This window comes from Terrapene carolina, unplaced genomic scaffold, assembly GCF_002925995.2.
Source record: "Terrapene carolina triunguis isolate 2854851 unplaced genomic scaffold, T_m_triunguis-2.0 Scaffold113, whole genome shotgun sequence".
In the NCBI taxonomy this organism is placed as follows: domain Eukaryota; kingdom Metazoa; phylum Chordata; order Testudines; family Emydidae; genus Terrapene; species Terrapene triunguis.
In genome coordinates, this window is record NW_020664464.1 from 9,339,225 (window position 1) to 9,358,036 (window position 18,812).

Here is an 18,812-nt window from a genome sequence, read left to right on the forward strand (position 1 = left end):
GCAGGTCCGGGGCTGGGGGAGAGCATTTCTTCCCGGCCGCAGCAGGTCCAGGGCTGGGGGAGAGGTGCCTCTCCTCGTCGCAGCCCTGAGCGCCTGTGCAGCTCTTGATAGGCTGCTGCACGGTCACGCAGCTTAGAGGGAGCATAGCTAGGAAAACCTTCTGTAATAGCTGAGAAACTATTTAAAAGCTAGTTTAGCTAGTCTTTTTCTGCCCTAATCTTCCTCCTGTATTTTTTCATCCCCTTTACTAATATAACAAATTAAGAAGCTAATGGTTAATTCGGAAAGTGTTTGCGACAGTTTGGATAGAAACTTATCCAGAGGCTATGAGTGCAAATTTCAATATTGCTGGCTTAGGGAAGATTCGAAGTGATTGATATGTGCTTGAATCGTATGGGACAACATGCTAGCAACAGCTGATTTGAATTTTATTTTATTCTAGTTTATAATATAAATTTTCCTAAAAACAATTCCAGAGTTCCTTCTGTGATCCCTAAAGCTTCTGCATACGAAATATTTTACAGCTCTTTTTGCAACCTGCTGTTATATACTGAACGTTATTGGCATAATTTGCATTTACACTTAAAACAACTTTGCACTGCTCTAGCAGTGCAAGAGGGTCCTAAAGTGGAAGTAAATATAATTACTCTTACTATAAAGCCCCTCCACACTGTCAGAGCAGTGTAAAGTGGCCTTGGTGTAAAGGAGAATTAGGCTCAAAATATACACATGCATATGCGCGAATGTACACACACATACACATATTAGTTTCTGATACAGTTTCTGATTTATACTTAAATCAAACAGTAAAAAGGTCTATTACACATTTATACCAAATGTACTTGTATAACAGGTTTGTAAACGTATTTATGAATAGTTTGGATTCAGTTCACTGCTGTGCTTGAGTTCATGCTATTCATTACACACAATTATTCAGACAACCAGTGGTAGTTGTGAAAATATCATGCATTCATGCCAGAATTATATGATTTGGGATTCATTTTTCACTAGTCATAATTCATCATTCTTCATTCACCACTGGCTATTCCTCTTATAAAGTTTCAGTCAGGAAAGAGAAAGTAAAATGTGACCAATCAAATACCATAAATTGCAAATAAAGTATAGCAAATGACATTCTGTGAACCACCATTGTCTGAAAGTTATTCATCAAAACTGTTAGGTAATTATGGCTGGTCCAAGAATTTTTCTCAAAGTTTGGGTTTAAAAAGAAAAAGGAAAAAAACTTTACAGACAAATTAAAAAGAGTAGTGAGAAAATTTCATTTGTTTGGAATTTTCAGTAAAAAAAAATTGAAATAAAACCAATCCAAAAATGTTGTTTCATATATAAAAGTTTCATTTGTTTCAGCTTTCTCAAACGCTAATATTTTCAGTTCTAATTTTTTTTTTCTTTTTTATTTCATTTTATTCATTATTTATTTAATAATTACCCTTTCTTTCCCTTTTTTTTTTTTTTTTGAGTGTAGTTTAAGTAAAAATTTATATGAGTGATACAAAACTCACAACCCCTGCCCTTCAGAAAATTAAAAAATTGAAACAAAATGAATTTTTCACTGAAAAAAAAATCCATGAAAAATGTTGAGCTTAATTTAAAAAAATCTTTTAATATTTTTCTTCACAATTCATTTATATTTTTCAGCCAACCCTGAAGTATTAGGTAGTATTGCAGTATTTATCAATAGCTAATATATAGGTAGAAATCAGGAATGGTTCACACTCCAAAAGAAATGACTAAAGTTTGTCAAGTTTTTGGTTCAGTTAAGACCATTCTATTAGCTCTACTTGCTTGTTTTCATGAATATATCTGTTGATTACACCAGATAATTTTAACCACATTGTTGGTCATATTCAGAAAAAATACCATCTCATATGGTCTTAAATGTTGTTAATTGACAGACAGCCACACTAATCCATATCTTCTGGCATCTTTGGTTCAGCTGCGACAAACTTCCTACAGTCAAACTCTTAAACTTTGATAATGATCTCTTCTGACTTGGAAATACAAAACTCTACCATTTCTTTCAAAATGATAATCCCTTCAAAGGAGATAGCAGTTGAAATAAACCCTGCATCTGATATTCTGTCACCTAAATAAAGCAGAGCTAATGAAGCAGAGGCTACTAACGGAACACTGAATTAAGTATGCAAGTTGTAGGCCTTTTCTTCACAAATATTCTTGTAATTAATCTTTGAGAAAGTTTTTAGTAGATATTCCATTGGCTGCTATTACATACACCAGTTTTATCTTTGTTCTGTGAAAGCTGATTTGCTTCAATAACAGCAAAGAAAATGTACTGCACCTGGTCTGTGGAAACCTCAACCAGGTTAAAAGTTCCGTGTTTGTGGGTTTTACTTAAAACAAGTGGAATGCTTAGTCTGTTCATTTGCATATCAGTACCCAGAGAGCTTTTACAGCTCACTGCTTAAGAAATCTCTAAGCGATCTTACAATTCATGTAAGAATTACACCATCACCAATAAAAGTCCTTTCCAACGGGAAATGTGTAAATAAATAGATGGGTTTATAAATGCCATTGGAAGGGGCAGGGGCAGGGAAGTAGGAAAATATTCAGATTTGAAGGCCCTTCACAGGAAACCTGACAATAGGTTGACCCAGGTATTCGGTTTTCGACTGGAACACCGGTCAAAAAGGGACCCTTGCGGCTCCGGTCAGCACCACCGACTGGGCCGTTAAAAGTCCGGTTGGTGGTGCTGCAGGTCTAAAACAGGCTAGTCCCTACCTGTCCTTGCTCCACGCTGCGCCCCAGAAGTGGCCAGCAGGTCCAGCTCCTAGGCGGGGGGGCCCACAGGACTCTGCGCGCTGCCCCTGCCCAAACACCAGCTCCACACTCCCATTGGCCGGGAACTGTGGCCAATGGGAGCTGCGTGGCCAGTGCATGCGGGTGGCCCCCGCCTAGAAGCCGGACCTGTTGCCCACTTCTGGGGCGCAGCGCAAAGTCCGGATGGACAGGGAGCCTGCCTTAGCCCCACTGCGCTGCTGACTGGGAGCCGCCCGAGGTAAGCCTGTGCCCCAACCCCACCCCCCCAGCCTGGATCCCCCTCCTGCACCCCAAACCCCTCATCCCCAGCTCCACCCAAGAGCCCGCACCCTCAGATGGAGCCCTCACCCCCTCCTGGACTTCTTCCACCCTGCCCCAGCCCAGAGTCCCCTCCCATTCCCTGAACCGCTCTGCCTCACCCCGCAGCCTAGAGTCCCCTCCTGCACCCCAAACCTCTCATCGCCGGCCCCACCCCAGAGCCCGCACCCCCAGCCCGAGCCCTCAACCCCTCCCGCACCCCAACCCCCAGCCCAGTGAAAGTGAGTGAGGGCGGGGGACAGCGAGCCACTGAGGGAGGGGGAATGTAGTGAGCGGGGGACAGGGCCGTGGGGAAGGGGGGCGTGGTTTTGTGCGATTAGAAAGTTGGCAACCCTACCTGACAACAGCTCCATTTAAATCTGAGGGCAGTTAGTCTGAGCACCTAGCTGGTCTTAGCTGTAAGGAAAGAAGTGTCTTAAGTCATCAGGACTTAAACCTTCAATACAGTAAATATATTGTTGTTGTTGTTATTATTATTTATATGTATTGTGATAGCTCCTAGGGGTCCCAGTCGCAGATCCTGGCCCCATTCTGCTCGGCACTATACAAACATATTTGTGCCGTATATGTATCACCTGATACAGTATCTGTTCTCCTTTAATAGCCATTCCTTTACTATGTGCTAATTAGTAGAATTCATCATCATTCTGAAGCCAATCTCTGTATAAAGCTGTGGAGCATAGGAGATGGGAATAATTATTATTAATAAAAGGTTTGGCTTCAGAGTAAAAATGTAAAATATATTTACTTCTTTTTCGTAATGGGTAAATCTCAGTGAAATACAGTAAGGGGCAAATCCTTCTCCAAATGCAAAAGCCCCAGAGATGCACCGCAATCACTATGGCTTTTCTCCATGCAGGCCACAAACTGGGAGAGGCCACTCAGAGGTAGCAGTATGCATGCTGTCGATTTTTTTCACTCTGTTGTGAAAAGGACAGTTTATCAGAGCGATTTAGACCCCAATTCAGCAGAGCACTTAAGCATGTGCCTAACATTAAGCAGAGGAATAGTTCCATTAACGTACTCATATGCTTAAAGTTAGATCAGAATTCTTTGTGTGAGTAACTGCTGATATCAAGTGACTTCTTCTCTTCCCCCAGTATTTGTTTTGGGAGCTGAAGGAAGTTATTGTATCAATCATAGAGCTCTTGTTCTTCATGGTAATTATATTAAGTTGTTTAGTGACAGACTAATAAAAAGTCATACTAATACAGAACAGTAATAATACACATCATGCTCAGGAATTTGCATTGCAACATTTTACTGGAAAGTTCAGTTTCTGTTGGAATTTATGCTATAATTTCTCATCCATTTGATTTCTGAGAGGTCTCTCTGCTCCCCACTTCATTTCTCACTCTCCTCTGGCAAACATTATAGTAGATAAAAGGTTTTATATGCGGTCTTTTATTTTTAATAGAAGCCACAGACTGCTGATGTGTGGTATAGATGGTTTCAGTTGCTGGTTATCCATGGTGGCTTCTGAAGATTCTTGTAAACCATGGAGAGTTTTAAAAGGGCATTAAGGAACACCCTCCTCTGTACCTTTCAGAAAAGGGCACTGTTGATGGTCTCTCCCCACAGCACTCAGAACCAACAGCAGCCATCTTTACTTTTACTTGTGTCTTGAAGCTAAGCTCAATTCTGAAAGGAGCACACAGACAAAAGTAAGGATTCTGAAATGGGAAAAAGTAGTTTTACACCCTTCTTCTTGCTTATTAATAGTTTGCAGATTTTGAGCCACAGATTTTATTATGGTTTGCACTAGATAAGCGTCAAGCTTGAACTTGAAAGTGGGTGTCTGTTCTCTTCTGAGGTGGTGGGAACCTCATCAATTTACAAGTTTGGGCTTTGTAAACTTGTATCATTATTATTATTTATTTATTTATTATTACTGCAATTCCTTTGAGAAAATGAATTAGCAACGTAAGAACCAACAAAGAAAATTGTAAAATACCTGAAAAACAGCTAACTGTAAATTCAAATGCAAAAAAGTCATGTCATATACATATTATAGTGTATTCTAAATAAACAAACAAACCCAAGAACATGTAACTAATTAGAAATTGCTGTGAAGAGAGTAGTCAAGGGGTTGCCTTATAAGGGATTTTATTACTCAATGAATGAGAATACACGATAATGCTCTGACTCTCCTGAATCAGAGGAAAAGGTCTGCCAAATCAGCTCTGCTCTGGGCAAGCAAGCAAAATTACTGTTTGCTTTCAGAAGGATCAGGACAGTTTCCAAAAGTCTGTTTTTTATAACCATGCCATATAAATATATAGTGTGGCTTTATAAAGGCTTGGAATTTATCAGTGTATCTTCATGTGTTATTGAAAAAGGCTGATGGGATTTAATTTACAGAGTTATAATATTTTTGTTGTTTTGTTACTATTAGTATTAAATACAGACAACACTCAACACTAATATGACTAACAAATGTACCTTGCATTTATGCTTTATGATGAAAATAAAATAAGTTGCATTAGAGGAACCTTCCCCCATCCAAATAACCTTCCTGTTACATGCCTAAGGCCACATTTTATTAATGAACATTACTGTCTTTCTCTAGTTATGATTGTACCTTAGCCACATATGGGTTCAAAAAGAGCTGATCCAGATGGGGTCCCCTGGATGTTTTTCCTTTCATTCTGAGGAATTACCATTTCAACCCCTTAGTTCAGTAAGCAATGACCACTGACTAGTAGACAAACCAAAGAGCTCTTCTGAGGCCAGCATCACCAATGGTGCTTCAAGAATTGTTCACAAGAAGCCTTCTGTTAAAATTTAAAAAAAAAAAAAACAGATTTTCAGGGAGTGAGCTTCCTATCTGTTCCCATCCCCCACCCCACAATTCGGCAACAGTAAACAGGAAAAATGTCTCCTCTTTTCTGCTATGGCCCCAGCATATCAATGCCACAACATGCCTTCGGTGTGATGGGCTTGTGAGTGTAGTAACCAACAGCTTGCTTCTGCAAGTTAACTACGAAGCCTATTGTGAATGTGGTCAATAGCCGTAAAAGACAGAAGTGAGTATGAATTAAGTAGATTTACAATGTTTGTTTATCCAGGGGGTTATCTCCCCCCTCCTAAAATTCTCTCAGCTGGATTTTCTTGTTGGAACTTTGTATTATAAGCTATTATAAATTATAAAACAAGCAAAACTTGAATTACAGGACTCTCTTTCCATCTTGGGTTTCCTTGACCTTTACAGTCATAATTTATGATGCTTCCATAATATGTCAATGCAATTAAAACTCTGTAATAAGTGATGTGACATATTTACATTGTACCTTTTATTCAAAAGGATCCCAGTGTACACTACAAATTAAATGAGTCATTTTCCCCATCAGTGAAATGCAACTAACTGTGGGATAAAATGCAGCAGCTACTTACTAATGTATATCTACACTACATAACACTTGAGGAAAGGAAATGAAGAATAATGGGTCAGAATTCAGTGGCGTTAGGCCACCAGCTAGTTCAGCCAAATATTTCTAGATGATACTGTAAGGAGAATCAAGGCATGCAGATTATTACAAGGGCCGTGAAAAACTTTTGCATCAAAACCCCAAAACTGCCACTGAATTTCAAAACTGAAATGAACCTTGTAGAGGGTTTGGGCAGTCTCCAGATCCTTCCTCTCTTTTACAGTCCTCCAGTTACCTGTGTCTTCTGAGGGCAGATGGTGGTCTGCAAATTATCCTCTCCATAGTATTCTGGGAAAATCAACTGGTATGATTCCTCATTTTGGGGATTGTTTTTGAGGGATGGAATAGGAACGGGTGCTGTTTGGCCTCTTCCTTCAGAATGGGCAAATAAATAGGTCTTTCATGAGAAGCCTCCTGAGAAGAGTGAACTGTCTCCCACCCAATTTGGTAACTTGGGCAACGCTCCTCCAGTTCCACTGATAACTGTGTCAATAACATCTGCATTCACGTGCCAGTGGGGAGAACTGAGAAGCTTGAACAGGCAGGAAATGGTAATAGCATGGCCATTCCTTACAACATCGATTTTTACTGATTCTTCTGATTTGATGGCAAGTCTCACAAAAGTGTCAGTTCATGGAATCATGGGCTTATGTCAGACTCTCAGCTTGTATTTAAAAAAGCAAGAACATTTCCAGCTCTCATACTTGTAGAAAAAAGCTTTGAAAACATGAAGTCCTAAAGGCTCAAAACCAAGAAGGCAAATAAAAACAACCCCAAATGTATTACTTTTTTTAAAAATCATGTGATTTTTAAGGCAATCTCATGAGTGTATGGGTCTGACTCATGATTTTTGAACACTTAGGGCTGACAATAGTGAGATAACTAAACGAGGGAGTGAAGCAGGATAGTGAATCACTCTGATTTCATGGCAACGTTTACCAGGTTTACATTGAGACCCCAGAGCCCACCTTCAGTAGCCAAGCCATGTTCATGTCATGCCTTCCACCCCACACACCACTGTGCCGGAAGAGGTGCACGCACTGGGGCTTCTTCTCTCGAATAGCAGCACCACACTGGTTCTCAGTCAAAGAGGCCTTCTGCAGCCATGGAAGAGGTGACCAGATTTGCTTCTTGGGGTCTTCAAGCTAGTACCTACAAAACAGAAGCTGTAAGCAGCCAGCACAAACCAAACACCGGCAATTTTTGCACAGTTCTAATAATTACTCAAGTTGGAGGTTGGGCACAATGCTCATTACTTTATATGTAGTCTGAGAGAGAGTATTCCTAAAAAAAACCCCACCATACCCTATTTGTTGTTTACTTTATGCCTCCATAACAGCACATAAGTTGGGCCTGATCCTCAGCTGTATAAATTGGCATAGCTCCAGCGGAGGTATGCTGATTTACCCCATACGAAGTTCTGGCTCTAAATGAGCAAAGGAAGAATGGGTTTGGGGGAATAACCACTGTTTGTATGGGATGTGTTCAAAACCAAACCTCTGTTCTCTTGTGGTACCTTTGTTGCATTAAAAATCTACAAGAAAGTAAAATCTATTGTATCCAACTGAAGAGGACAAAATGATCTTGCAAACACTTGTTAGGTGCAGTGCTTACTCCCCTGAGTAGTCGCTGTCTCATGGTTTGTACAGTATATATATTGTACATGCACGCATATGCAGAAATTATGTGTTACGTTTAAACCTACTGTTGCTAGCCCATAGCCAGGAGGTTTTTCCAAATCTGATTTTAAACAATCCTTTGTTCCAAGTTTTAACTGAGGCTGGAAGGTTTGCAGAATCAAAATCATCGGTTCTGGAGCTGGCTAACCTTGGCATAGCTATAGTCGCTGCCTCTGTTGGCCAAGTTTCAGGAGCATGTTTGACAGTGCTCAGGAAGTAGCCACATTTTGCTTATCCTGTCCAAAAACGGCCTACAAACAAGGATATACATGATGGACAGCTAGAGATGTACTCCTGCCAGATATGACGCATCTTCAGCCATGGAACGGAAGGAAAGATTGGAGGGGGGAATGCCAGCACAAGTGTGTTGGTTTGGTGAAAATCCAACCCATCTTTTTAACTGTGACTGTAATACTTACAATCATGAACTGGCAGTCTTTTCGGGGGAAGATTGCAGCCATATCTGGAACTGGGTGTGGCAAGCAGGGTTCAAAAAGTCCTCACTTCTCTGTAGTCCTTTAGTATAAGAGTCCTGCTGAAAACAGCTCGCACATTATCAAATTTGTCAACTTTTTTTTTTTTGTTTTAATTTTTAACCTCCAAAAAGGAACTTGGCACAAAGTGTGTTTTGTATTATTTTAGTTTTTATGTCAAATAGGCCACATAATTATGTGATCCTGTGCAGGATACAAAGGCAAATAAAGAGCTTTATTCTTAACAGATGACCAAATAAATTAATTAATTCAAAAGAGAAAGTACTCCCACATGTATGATGGTCACAAATGGTCAGTGTTTTCTGTAATACTTTCAGAGTGGTTCCCCCACCCCTTTTCTTTTCTGTGTATTTGTTTGAAAATCAAATTATTCATTACAAATTATTATATAGCAATTAACATGAGGTTTACAGGATGGAGCAATAATGTTTTCCATCTGTGTTCTTACAGTAGAGAGTAAGTTTGTTTTTAAAGGAAAACCAGAGTACAAGCAGTATTAGAAGAACTCTCTATGGAAAAATTTATCTGAAATTGTATTTGCCTGTTAGTTGTGATGTATGAGCATAGGTTACCCACTCTTAGGTTTTCAGTATTCGTTTATTTATTACAATTCATAAAACCACATGTATCCAGTGTTCAAGATGTGTTTACAATTGATATTTTATAAAATAATAAAATAACCCCTAGTTAACCCATTATAAACACTAACACTCATCCACCCCCACCCCCCCCAAACACACCTGCGACTTGACCTTGCAAACAGATAGGTACATGCTTAACATTACACCCATGGGTAAGCCAAGCACATGCTTAGGTAGTTGCAGGATTGGGGCCTGAGATCTTTCCCACTCAGCCCATACTCTCCCATTCCTCCCTCCCCTTAAAAAAGTCATGTGAAAAAAGACTTTGCAGCATGCCCTAAAAGTCAACAGACTTAGACTCTGTTGGATCAAAGGGTGAGCTGTTTTAGAAGCATCGTGAACTTGAGCATCCCAGGTGATCTCAACTCTTTAGGTGAAACCATGGAGAACAACTGTCTAAGACCTTCCTTAAGTCCAAACCATGACCTTGAATTTCACCTAGGATCAAATTGAAAACACTCTAAAGGCAGTGCTGTGGCCAGCATGAGTGCAGAAGTAATGGTGGCAATACCCCACCCTCACAATAGTCTTGCAGACCTCCCCACAACTTCCTTTGGAGTTGAGACCCCCACAGTTATAACACCATAAAATTTCAGATTTAAATATCTGAATCCATGAAATTTCAAATGTTTTAAATCCTCTGATCGTGAAATTTATCAACATGGACGGTGAATTTGGTAGGGCTCTAATTATAACTATAAAACCGTCCACATGTAAAGGAAAATGGAATATCCACTTTGCCAAGAGCAGATGGGGAAAGAAAAAAAGAGCCAGTCTTAGTCATTGTTACTATGGGAACTTCCAGAAATAACTTAGGATTGAGTGAGAACTCACAAAATTGCAAACTTGAAGTACCAAAATGTGGACAAATTCCATGAGACGAGGAGCAGATGTTACCTCTGCCATTTCCTTTAGTGGTTCCCTCTGACTTACAAGTATTGCCTTTGTTTTAAGTGGGCTGAGCGACAACTAGCTAGTTTTTATCCACGCTCAAAACACTGAGAAAACCTGTCAACTGCACCATCCGGATCCAGTGAAATACAGACACGGAGCTGAATGTGACCCGCATACTGAAATTTGAACTCTCTCTCTCTTTCTAACTGTTCTACAGGAAAGGGGGCTGCTGTGCACATGCTAGCCTGTCAAATGTTAGTTTGTATATTTTAAAAATTCTGGATAGGTGCGATGTTTGCTCTGTACTGCACCTTCTAGTTATTGTGCAGTGAATGAGGCAGGGCTGGTTGTGATTGCTACTAACGTTGCTTTTCAGGATTTTTCCATGCAGTTAGGTGAACACTCTCTGACTAGCCCTCTCAGGCAAGGGCTCCTATGGACTGTGCGTCACTGGCAATAGCAACTGACTTCAAAAGGTCATCAGAGTGCATTTGGTTCAGCAAAGAGATCTCTCTCTCTTAGTCATCAGAAACGGGAGTGGAGCAAGTCTTTCCCCTCCCTACTGAAGCTAGGGAAATCAGAGCCAGTCTTTCTCCACTGTCCACATATTCAGAAGGGAAACAGTGCTCAGCAAATTAAGCACTGCCGGGCAGAGTGAGGAGCTGACTGATGATCTCTGCCTTATGCCCATGCAAGTGCCAGTCAATCTGTGTTCTGCTGTCTTCTAACTAGGTACATTCGGGATATAAGACCAATACTGATGATGATTGATTTTTCTGGTAAATCATCATCCATTTATCTTAAAAGTCCTAGATACCAGCAAACAAAAACCGCACACCTCCTCTTACACCTCTTTTATACCAGTGTGTAACAGTTGATTTCAGTGGCATTAATCCTAATATGCATCAGTAAGACAGGAAAATCAGGCCCATAATGCAAATTAAAACACCTATCATCTTTCTTTCTTTTTTTCTTCTTCTTTATTTGTATATGTAATTATCTGCTTGTTTCTATCTCACTGTTTTTCTGATAAATTAGTAAATTTTTTGTAGGAATTTTTTACAGTGTAGTAACTAAAATTTATTTTATACACTTAGGGCGAAATTTACCCTCAGTTACACCTATGCAAACTCATTGACTCCAGTGGTGTAATTGAAGACAGAATGTGTCCCTCAGAGTTCTAAGCATGACATCAATATTTCATACCTTTATAGTGTGTGACTGTAAAATACAAAACTGCAAATTTTTCAGTAACTGATAAGCCTATAAGAACAAAAAAGGTGACTATATATGGCACCTTTCATACTCAAGGAATTTATAACTGTATGTTATAATGAATGGTATATACTTTTTATTAATGAGATGTTGCTTCTTTATTGTATGTGTCCCATAGAAAATTTCACTATTAGTAGCAATGCAGACTTGCACATGTAGAGTTAATAAGTTAAATGAATTTTGGTAAAAGACCTGTTTTAAGAATGAATGTTGACTTAGTCTGTGTGCCTTTTCTACTTCATCTTGTTTAGCATCCTGTTGAAAAAGAAAATGTAAAACATGTTAACTGTCTAATCTTTGCCAAGCATAGATTTCAGGTGTTTTCTTGGAACAAGAATCAGAAGATTATGCAAACTGGCAGAGGCAAATTAAGTTTTTGTGGGGCCCTGGGCCAGAGCAAGTGGGGGCCCCCTCCCCAACCCTTCCTCCTGCAGTCCCCCTGGCACTCCTGCTGGGGAAATTGGATCGGGATGCAGGGGCTTGCCCTGTCTCGCCCCCTCCCCCCGCCCGGCACTCCTGCTGGGGAGCGTGGGAAGCCCCCACTCTCCGGCAGGAGCGCTGTGCAGGTGGAGCAGGGCAAGCCTCCATGTCCCAACTCACTCCCCAGCAGGAGCACCGAGCAAGCGGGCAGAGCAGGTCACGATGCAGGGGCACCCCAGTTGGCCAGGGCCCCTGGGCACGAGCCCATTGGCCCAGTGGCTAATCTGCCACTGCAAACTGGCATGTTTTGTCTGTGTAACACTGTGTTGTGAAATTCAGAGAGAGAGACTTCTGCATTACTATCAGATAGCTGGATGAGAATGTTGCAACTCTCATTAAGAGTTCTGCAAAGGGCATATAATTCAAGCTTGCATTAGTAATTCAAGCCACTATGTTTCCTGTGCACTTTGCTAATTATTCATAAGGTTTAAAGTGTTTTCAGTAGCTCTTTAATTTGCTGTGGAAGGAGAACATGCTGTTAGCCCATAAACGAAGATCTACACTCACACTGTATCTGTAAATGCCAAATTCAGTTAGGGATTTGGGGAGTGGAATCAAACTTTAAGTTATCCAAAAGTAAGGATTCCGAAATGTAGAAATGGTTTGCTGATGTCAGATGAAGTTATGATACAGGTCTATGGTTATGAAGGCCCAACTGGAAATAAAAATGATTTCAATTTAATTATTTTTGTGAGTTATAAATGGATTTGGGCATAGGTTTGTGGCAAGAAATCTATACCAGTGGTTCTCAAACACTTTTTTTCGCGGACCACTTGAAAATTGCTGAGGGTCTCGGCGGACAACGTAATGATCTTTCCAAATGTTGTTTGTACTGTTAGCTAACTAGTATAAAGCACTTTGGATAAAACGCTATATAAAAAAACCATAATAATTAACATTTTTTTTGTTCTACAAATAAAAACACACAAATCATATTTTAATATCAGTAGTCTTACCTTTCTAATGCAATAGATGTGCCTTCTCTCCCCCGCTGCGGCAGCCCCTGAGCTGGGGCTGGGAAGGAGTGAGGGTCTCTTCTTCTCTCCCCCACCGCAGCAGCTCCCGAGCTTGGGCTGGGAAGGAGGCCCATCTTTCCCCGGCAGCCCCAACCCTGGAAATGGGGAAAGTCACCTCTTTCTCTGGTCACCGCAGCCCTGCACGTCCCAATCAAACCAAAAAAGATGTCCAGACCATAGCACATCATTTCCTTTCTCTTTTTCTTATTTTCTTCCAGAACCGAATGGAGGAAAGCAAAGCACTGTTTAGGACAATTATCACATATCCGTGGTTCCAGAACTCTTCGGTCATTCTGTTCTTAAATAAAAAAGATCTTCTAGAGGAGAAAATTATGTACTCGCATCTAGTTGACTATTTCCCAGAGTATGATGGTAAGTAATATTGCAACACCAGAATTCATGCTCCAGATCTTGAGATACTGATTGCATTTACACTACAATGGTGATATGTGCAGGGCCGGCTCCAGGCATCAGCGCAGTAAGCAGGTACTTGGGGCGGCCAGGGGAAAGGGGCGGCACGTCCAGCAATTCGGCGGCGGGTCCCTCGGTCCCTCTCGGAGGGAAGGACCTGCCATCGAAGTGCCGCCAAAGAAAAAAACGGCGTGGTGGAGCTGCCGCCGAAGTGCCGCTGATCGCAGCTTTTTTTTTTTTTCTCCCTGCCGCTTGGGGTGCCAAAAACCCTGGAGCCGCCCCTGGATATGTGGGAAACAGCATTGTCTAAATTGCAGACAGACAGATCTTACCCTAAGCAATATGTACTGGAATGTCTACACTACCCGCCAGATTGGCGGGCAGCGATTGATCCAGTGGGGGTCGATTTATCTTAGACGCGATAAATTGACCCCCGAGTGCTCTCCCGTCGACTCCTGTACTCCACCGCCACGAGAGGCGCAGGTGGAGTCAACAGGGGAGCAGCAGCAGTCGACTCACCGCGGTGAAGACACCACGGTAAGTCAATCTAAGTACGTTGACTTCAGCTATGTTATTCACGTAGCTGAAGTTGCGTAACTTAGATCACCGCCACCCCCCCTCCGGTGTAGACCAGGCCTTAGGAATGTATTTAGTTTATATGGTACATAGAAGCTTGTAATGCAATAATCATCAACAGTTGTTTGCAGAGTTAATAGAATATGTACTTATGACATCAATGATTAACTGATGGTTGAGAAGATGCAGTTATAACATACTAGATTTAAAAACATGAGAAAAAGAAAAAATACAAATGAAAACAGCAATTTTGAGAACTTCTAATGATTTCAAATAGTCCACAGCCTTGTAGTATTTTTTATAATGGCTATAGGAAAACAGGTAGAACATCAGGTAGATTTTCACCAGCTTCACTGGAAGTAATCACAAACCATGTATCATATTAAATAAGATTTCCCTAAAATGTATAAAGTCTATGGGTGAAAGCCTGATCCCATTAAAATCTAGGAATTTTGCCATTGACTTCACTGAGGCCAGGATTTTACTCTATACCTCCATTGTTTGTGGGGAGTGGAACGGTATCTGTGTGATATTAAATTATTTGAGATTTGCTGTTGTGATTCGTGATTTTAGATTTGTGATTTATGAGGGTTTTATATCTTCAGAATGCTTAGATTTTTGAAGAAATAGTCTCATGTTATCAGTGGACCTAATTTCAACCTAGCCTATAACTGAGTGCTTGCTGATCTAATTAAAAGCATATCTTTTTTTCTAGGAATTTAAGATATTTTGCTGCTGGTTTTGAACACAATGAATTTTTCACCAAATATATTCATTTTCTTGCATATTTACATTTAACTTGGCTTTACAGTGCAAAAGAACATTTTTTTAAGAACTGGATATCTGAAGGGAACATGGCATAAGTCCTTTCAGTGCTTCAAAGAGCTCTGACTCCTCCCACCCTTCCACCACTCCATTTTTATAATGGAGTTTCCTTCATTCTAATTTTATGTTACTTATATAAGGTTTAATGTGCCTGTTCCAGAGAACATTATGCAGGTCACATACCAGTTGCTAAGGAAACTCACAGGATGTACATTCTGGAAGTTTTCATGAGGCGAAAGTGAAGTTATTTAAGGTATCTGAGTGGAGGCTTTGCTTGGAGTGGAAGAAAAGTCCCAGGTTCATCTGGTGAGTGGACTGAAGGGCTGAGTACTTAACCTAAAGGCTCCATTGTCCCTACCAGAGAGTGAACAGCAGATTAGGCTACAAATTTGATGAGGCTTGAAAAAGGTAGTATCTCTAATTTTCAAGACCGAGATTAGGAAAACACTAGTTTATGATTTGAGAGACTTAGGTCATGGTCCTGCAAATTGTTCTGTGCAGTTGCAGGGGTCCACTCATGTAGAACAACTACAAGGATCAGACCATAGTTATTATTTACAATTCAGCATAATTGTTGTTTGATAATCCTCTATCTATTTGAAAGCTGACAGTTGAATAGTAATTATTTTTAGTATTCTTTCAAGCCTAGGTCAGCCCCACCTACTAAGGTGTCCCAACACTTCCTGTTTTCAGTTGTTTATAACTTTGACAAACTTTTAACTATTTGGGTTGAAATTTTCCATGCTAGGTGTCTGCCCCAGGCTGAATTTTTCTGGAAAATTTCAGCCCAAATGGTTCAGACATATCTAAAGACAACGCTAGTGAAGAATATGTTGCTTTGCCCATTGTAAAAAAAATCTGGGGATCTTTTCTTTGAGACACTCTGGGGCCCCTACACTTTGGAGCACACTCACAAATGCTGGTCTGGGAAAGCAGCAACATGTGGTGACCACTCCTGCCGATTCCCTGAAGTACTGGCTTTGCATGGATGCACATTGGCTATTCCAAGTTGGGAGTGAGTGTTTGGTCCATTTGGCTCATGTGCATATAGCTGAACATGCAGCCTGGTTACATAGACTGCATGCCCTTCTGAGAATTGCAGCCTTAATTTTGATTTAATAGGATAATTATTGTGTGTAATTTAGATAAAACAATTGATTAGTTAGATCATTAACTTTTGTAATGTAACAACTTTGTAACAGAAGTGCATCGACTACAAAGCAACTGTATTTCATTATCAGCTAACGTTAAAATTAATGAAGTTCTATCTGAGACAGTGTCATCATAGTTTAGAATGTAACTCACTTAAACTCTGTATTAAAATCCTCAGACGTTGCTGTAAAAGTAGTAAATGTTACAGTAAAAGATTAGTTTTTAGTTTAAACATGTACACTGAATTACAATACCCCAAACACTGGTTAACCCTTTGAAATTACTGAAAGATTAATTATAAAAGGATTGATTTCTGTTTTGCTCATCCTTTGTTGTTACAGATTGTCCATTTCATTCTCCCATTTAATAGGGTATCTTGGTGGGGAAGGGGAATAATTGGCAGGAAAATACTTAGGCTCTCATGAGCATAATTTTATCTCTGAAATTTCCCTCAATTTTATTTTAAAAGAGAAGAAAAGAGCAAGGGCATGGTGTGAGTTGATTTATAAAATAATCTTTCCCTATTTCTCTCACAGGTATCACAGACTACAACTTTTTTCCACCTACTGCTAGACCAGTGGTTCTCAAACTTTTGTACCGGTGACCACTTTCAAATAGCAAGCCTCTGAGTGCCACCCCCCCCTTATAAATTAAAAACACTTTTTTATATATTTAACACCATTATAAATGCGGATACAAAGCAGGGTTTGGAGTGGAGGCTGACAGCTCACGACCCCCCATATAATAATCTCGTGGCCCCCTGAGGGGTCCCGACCCCCAGTTTGAGAACCCCTGTGCTAGACATAGTAGGATTCTCTCTGACAAAGAAGAAGCTCATGCATTTGATTAGCTTTCGCAAAAACTAACTTTCTTTTCTAACCTAACAGGACCCCAGCGAGATGCACAGGCGGCACGAGAGTTCATTTTGAAGATGTTCGTGGACCTGAATCCTGACAGTGACAAAATTATCTACTCTCACTTCACATGTGCTACAGACACAGAGAATATCCGCTTCGTCTTTGCTGCTGTCAAGGACACTATCCTACAGTTAAACCTGAAGGAGTACAACCTGGTCTAACTGTGCCTAGTAGGCCCCCCAAAATTCCCTTCGGGCAATTGAAGATATACAAGAGGGACTGTATTATCTGTGAAAACGACTTGCATAATACTAATTTATTGCCGGCCTGGACTCTGTGAATGTTCACAGAGTTTGTAGTAAATATTATGATTTTATTTAAACTATATTGAGGAAAAACAAAAGATGCTGAAATACATTCACAGCATGTTTCCTCATTTTTTTAGGCAAAACCTTGTGACTCAGTGTGTTTTAAATTCTCAGTCATGCACTCACAAAGGCTAGGGTTTTTTTTGCTATTGAGGGAAAATCAAGCTGATTTCCCCTTTCCCTGACTCTTTCTTTCTCACTCTCTCCCTTTTCCTCCGCTGCATTTTATTATTGTTTTCAAAGGTACAATGGCCTTTTTTTTCCAGTTGCATTCCTTGGCAAACTGTTTTCTCTACAGTGATCTGATCAGGAAAATACTATCATCACAATTTAAGCCATCAATCATTCTAATTTTACAGTATGTACTTTTTCTGAAAGATCAAAAGTATTGATACTGTGATTTTAAAATTCTTGACATGGATATTTTGCAAACTGTCTTCACACTGTGGGCTAGGATATTGGGATCAAAAACAGCAGTTGTAGTAACATGGATTTTAACTTTAGCTATAACATGGCAAATCAGAACGATGCATAGAAGACAGTAATAAAATGACAAAGGCAAAATGGGGATGTGGAATATGATCGAATTTCTTTTTAATTGCCATGTGTCCTTTCTTCTTTCTTTTCTTTCAAATCACAGATGCCAAACAAAAATGCCATAGACACTACATTTTCCCCAGCGGCTGCAGCCTGAAACAGTGTTTTTTCAGGTTGATTTTGTTTGTTTGTTTGTATTTTTTGGTTTTTGTTTTTTTTTTTTAGCTAGAGCTTTTTAAATATTTTTGACCACAATTTAAACATTATTTTTATTGTATAAAAAAAATTCATGTTGCCAAACGTGGCTTTTTATAAAACCAATAGCTTTGAAACATAAGATACTAATTGAAATGCCAAATTGATTGATTGGGAAACGACCTGATTGAGACAACTGCCAAATGATAAAGAATTAAAGTTTTAGCTCATATGTCCTCCCCCCTTTTTTTTTTTTTTTTAAGAAAGTGTTCCATTTTGAATGCCAAAAACAGCAGGGAGTGAAAATGCTGTTGGGTGCATCATGCACATGCATATTGTCTATACTAATTTAAAGACAATTTTACTCTGTCCTTATGTCAAAGTATGAGAGTACAGGGCACATTTTCTGCAGTAATATCAAGGCACCTTTAGTTGCGAAACATGAAATTACTGATGAGTAATCATATTCAGGACCCTATCTTGATACGGTTGCTAGTTAATTGATTGACAGATATCTAATAGGCTTAATACAAAGTAGCCTCTCTCAGTGTTCCATAGAAATATTTATTAAATGAAACAGCAAAGATCTTACTTTTGAACTCTAAATGTGCAATTTTTTTAAACAACAAAGACAGCACACACATGTATGAGGCTCTATTCTGCAGGTTGGGTTGAAAAAACATTTTTTAACCAGTCACAAGACTGCTAGCAAGCTGCAGAGAACTCAGAGGTCTGACGTGTAATTGGACTGATTATCCACAATACCATGCAGCACTAGAGTGCATTTATGTAGAAATTGCTCCTTCAGAGCAGCGGGGGGGGCGGGGAAGAATGGCTTACTAGTTGAGTACCAAAGTTAACAATGAA

At 39.9% G+C, this 18,812-nt stretch overlaps 1 protein-coding gene across 1 annotated transcript in view; it reads left to right on the top strand.

Moving 5' to 3' along the window:
- LOC115271144 (guanine nucleotide-binding protein G(q) subunit alpha-like) overlaps positions 1-17,913 on the top strand; it is a 206,150-nt gene extending 188,237 nt beyond the window's left edge. Inside the window, exons 5-7 of the mRNA XM_029911691.1 lie at positions 12,605-12,698; positions 13,243-13,396; positions 16,876-17,913. Of these exons, the coding sequence (XP_029767551.1) occupies positions 12,605-12,698; positions 13,243-13,396; positions 16,876-17,066 (439 nt within the window). The 3' untranslated portion in view covers positions 17,067-17,913. The remainder of the gene's footprint in view (positions 1-12,604; positions 12,699-13,242; positions 13,397-16,875) is intronic.
- Positions 17,914-18,812: the final 899 nt, after the last annotated feature.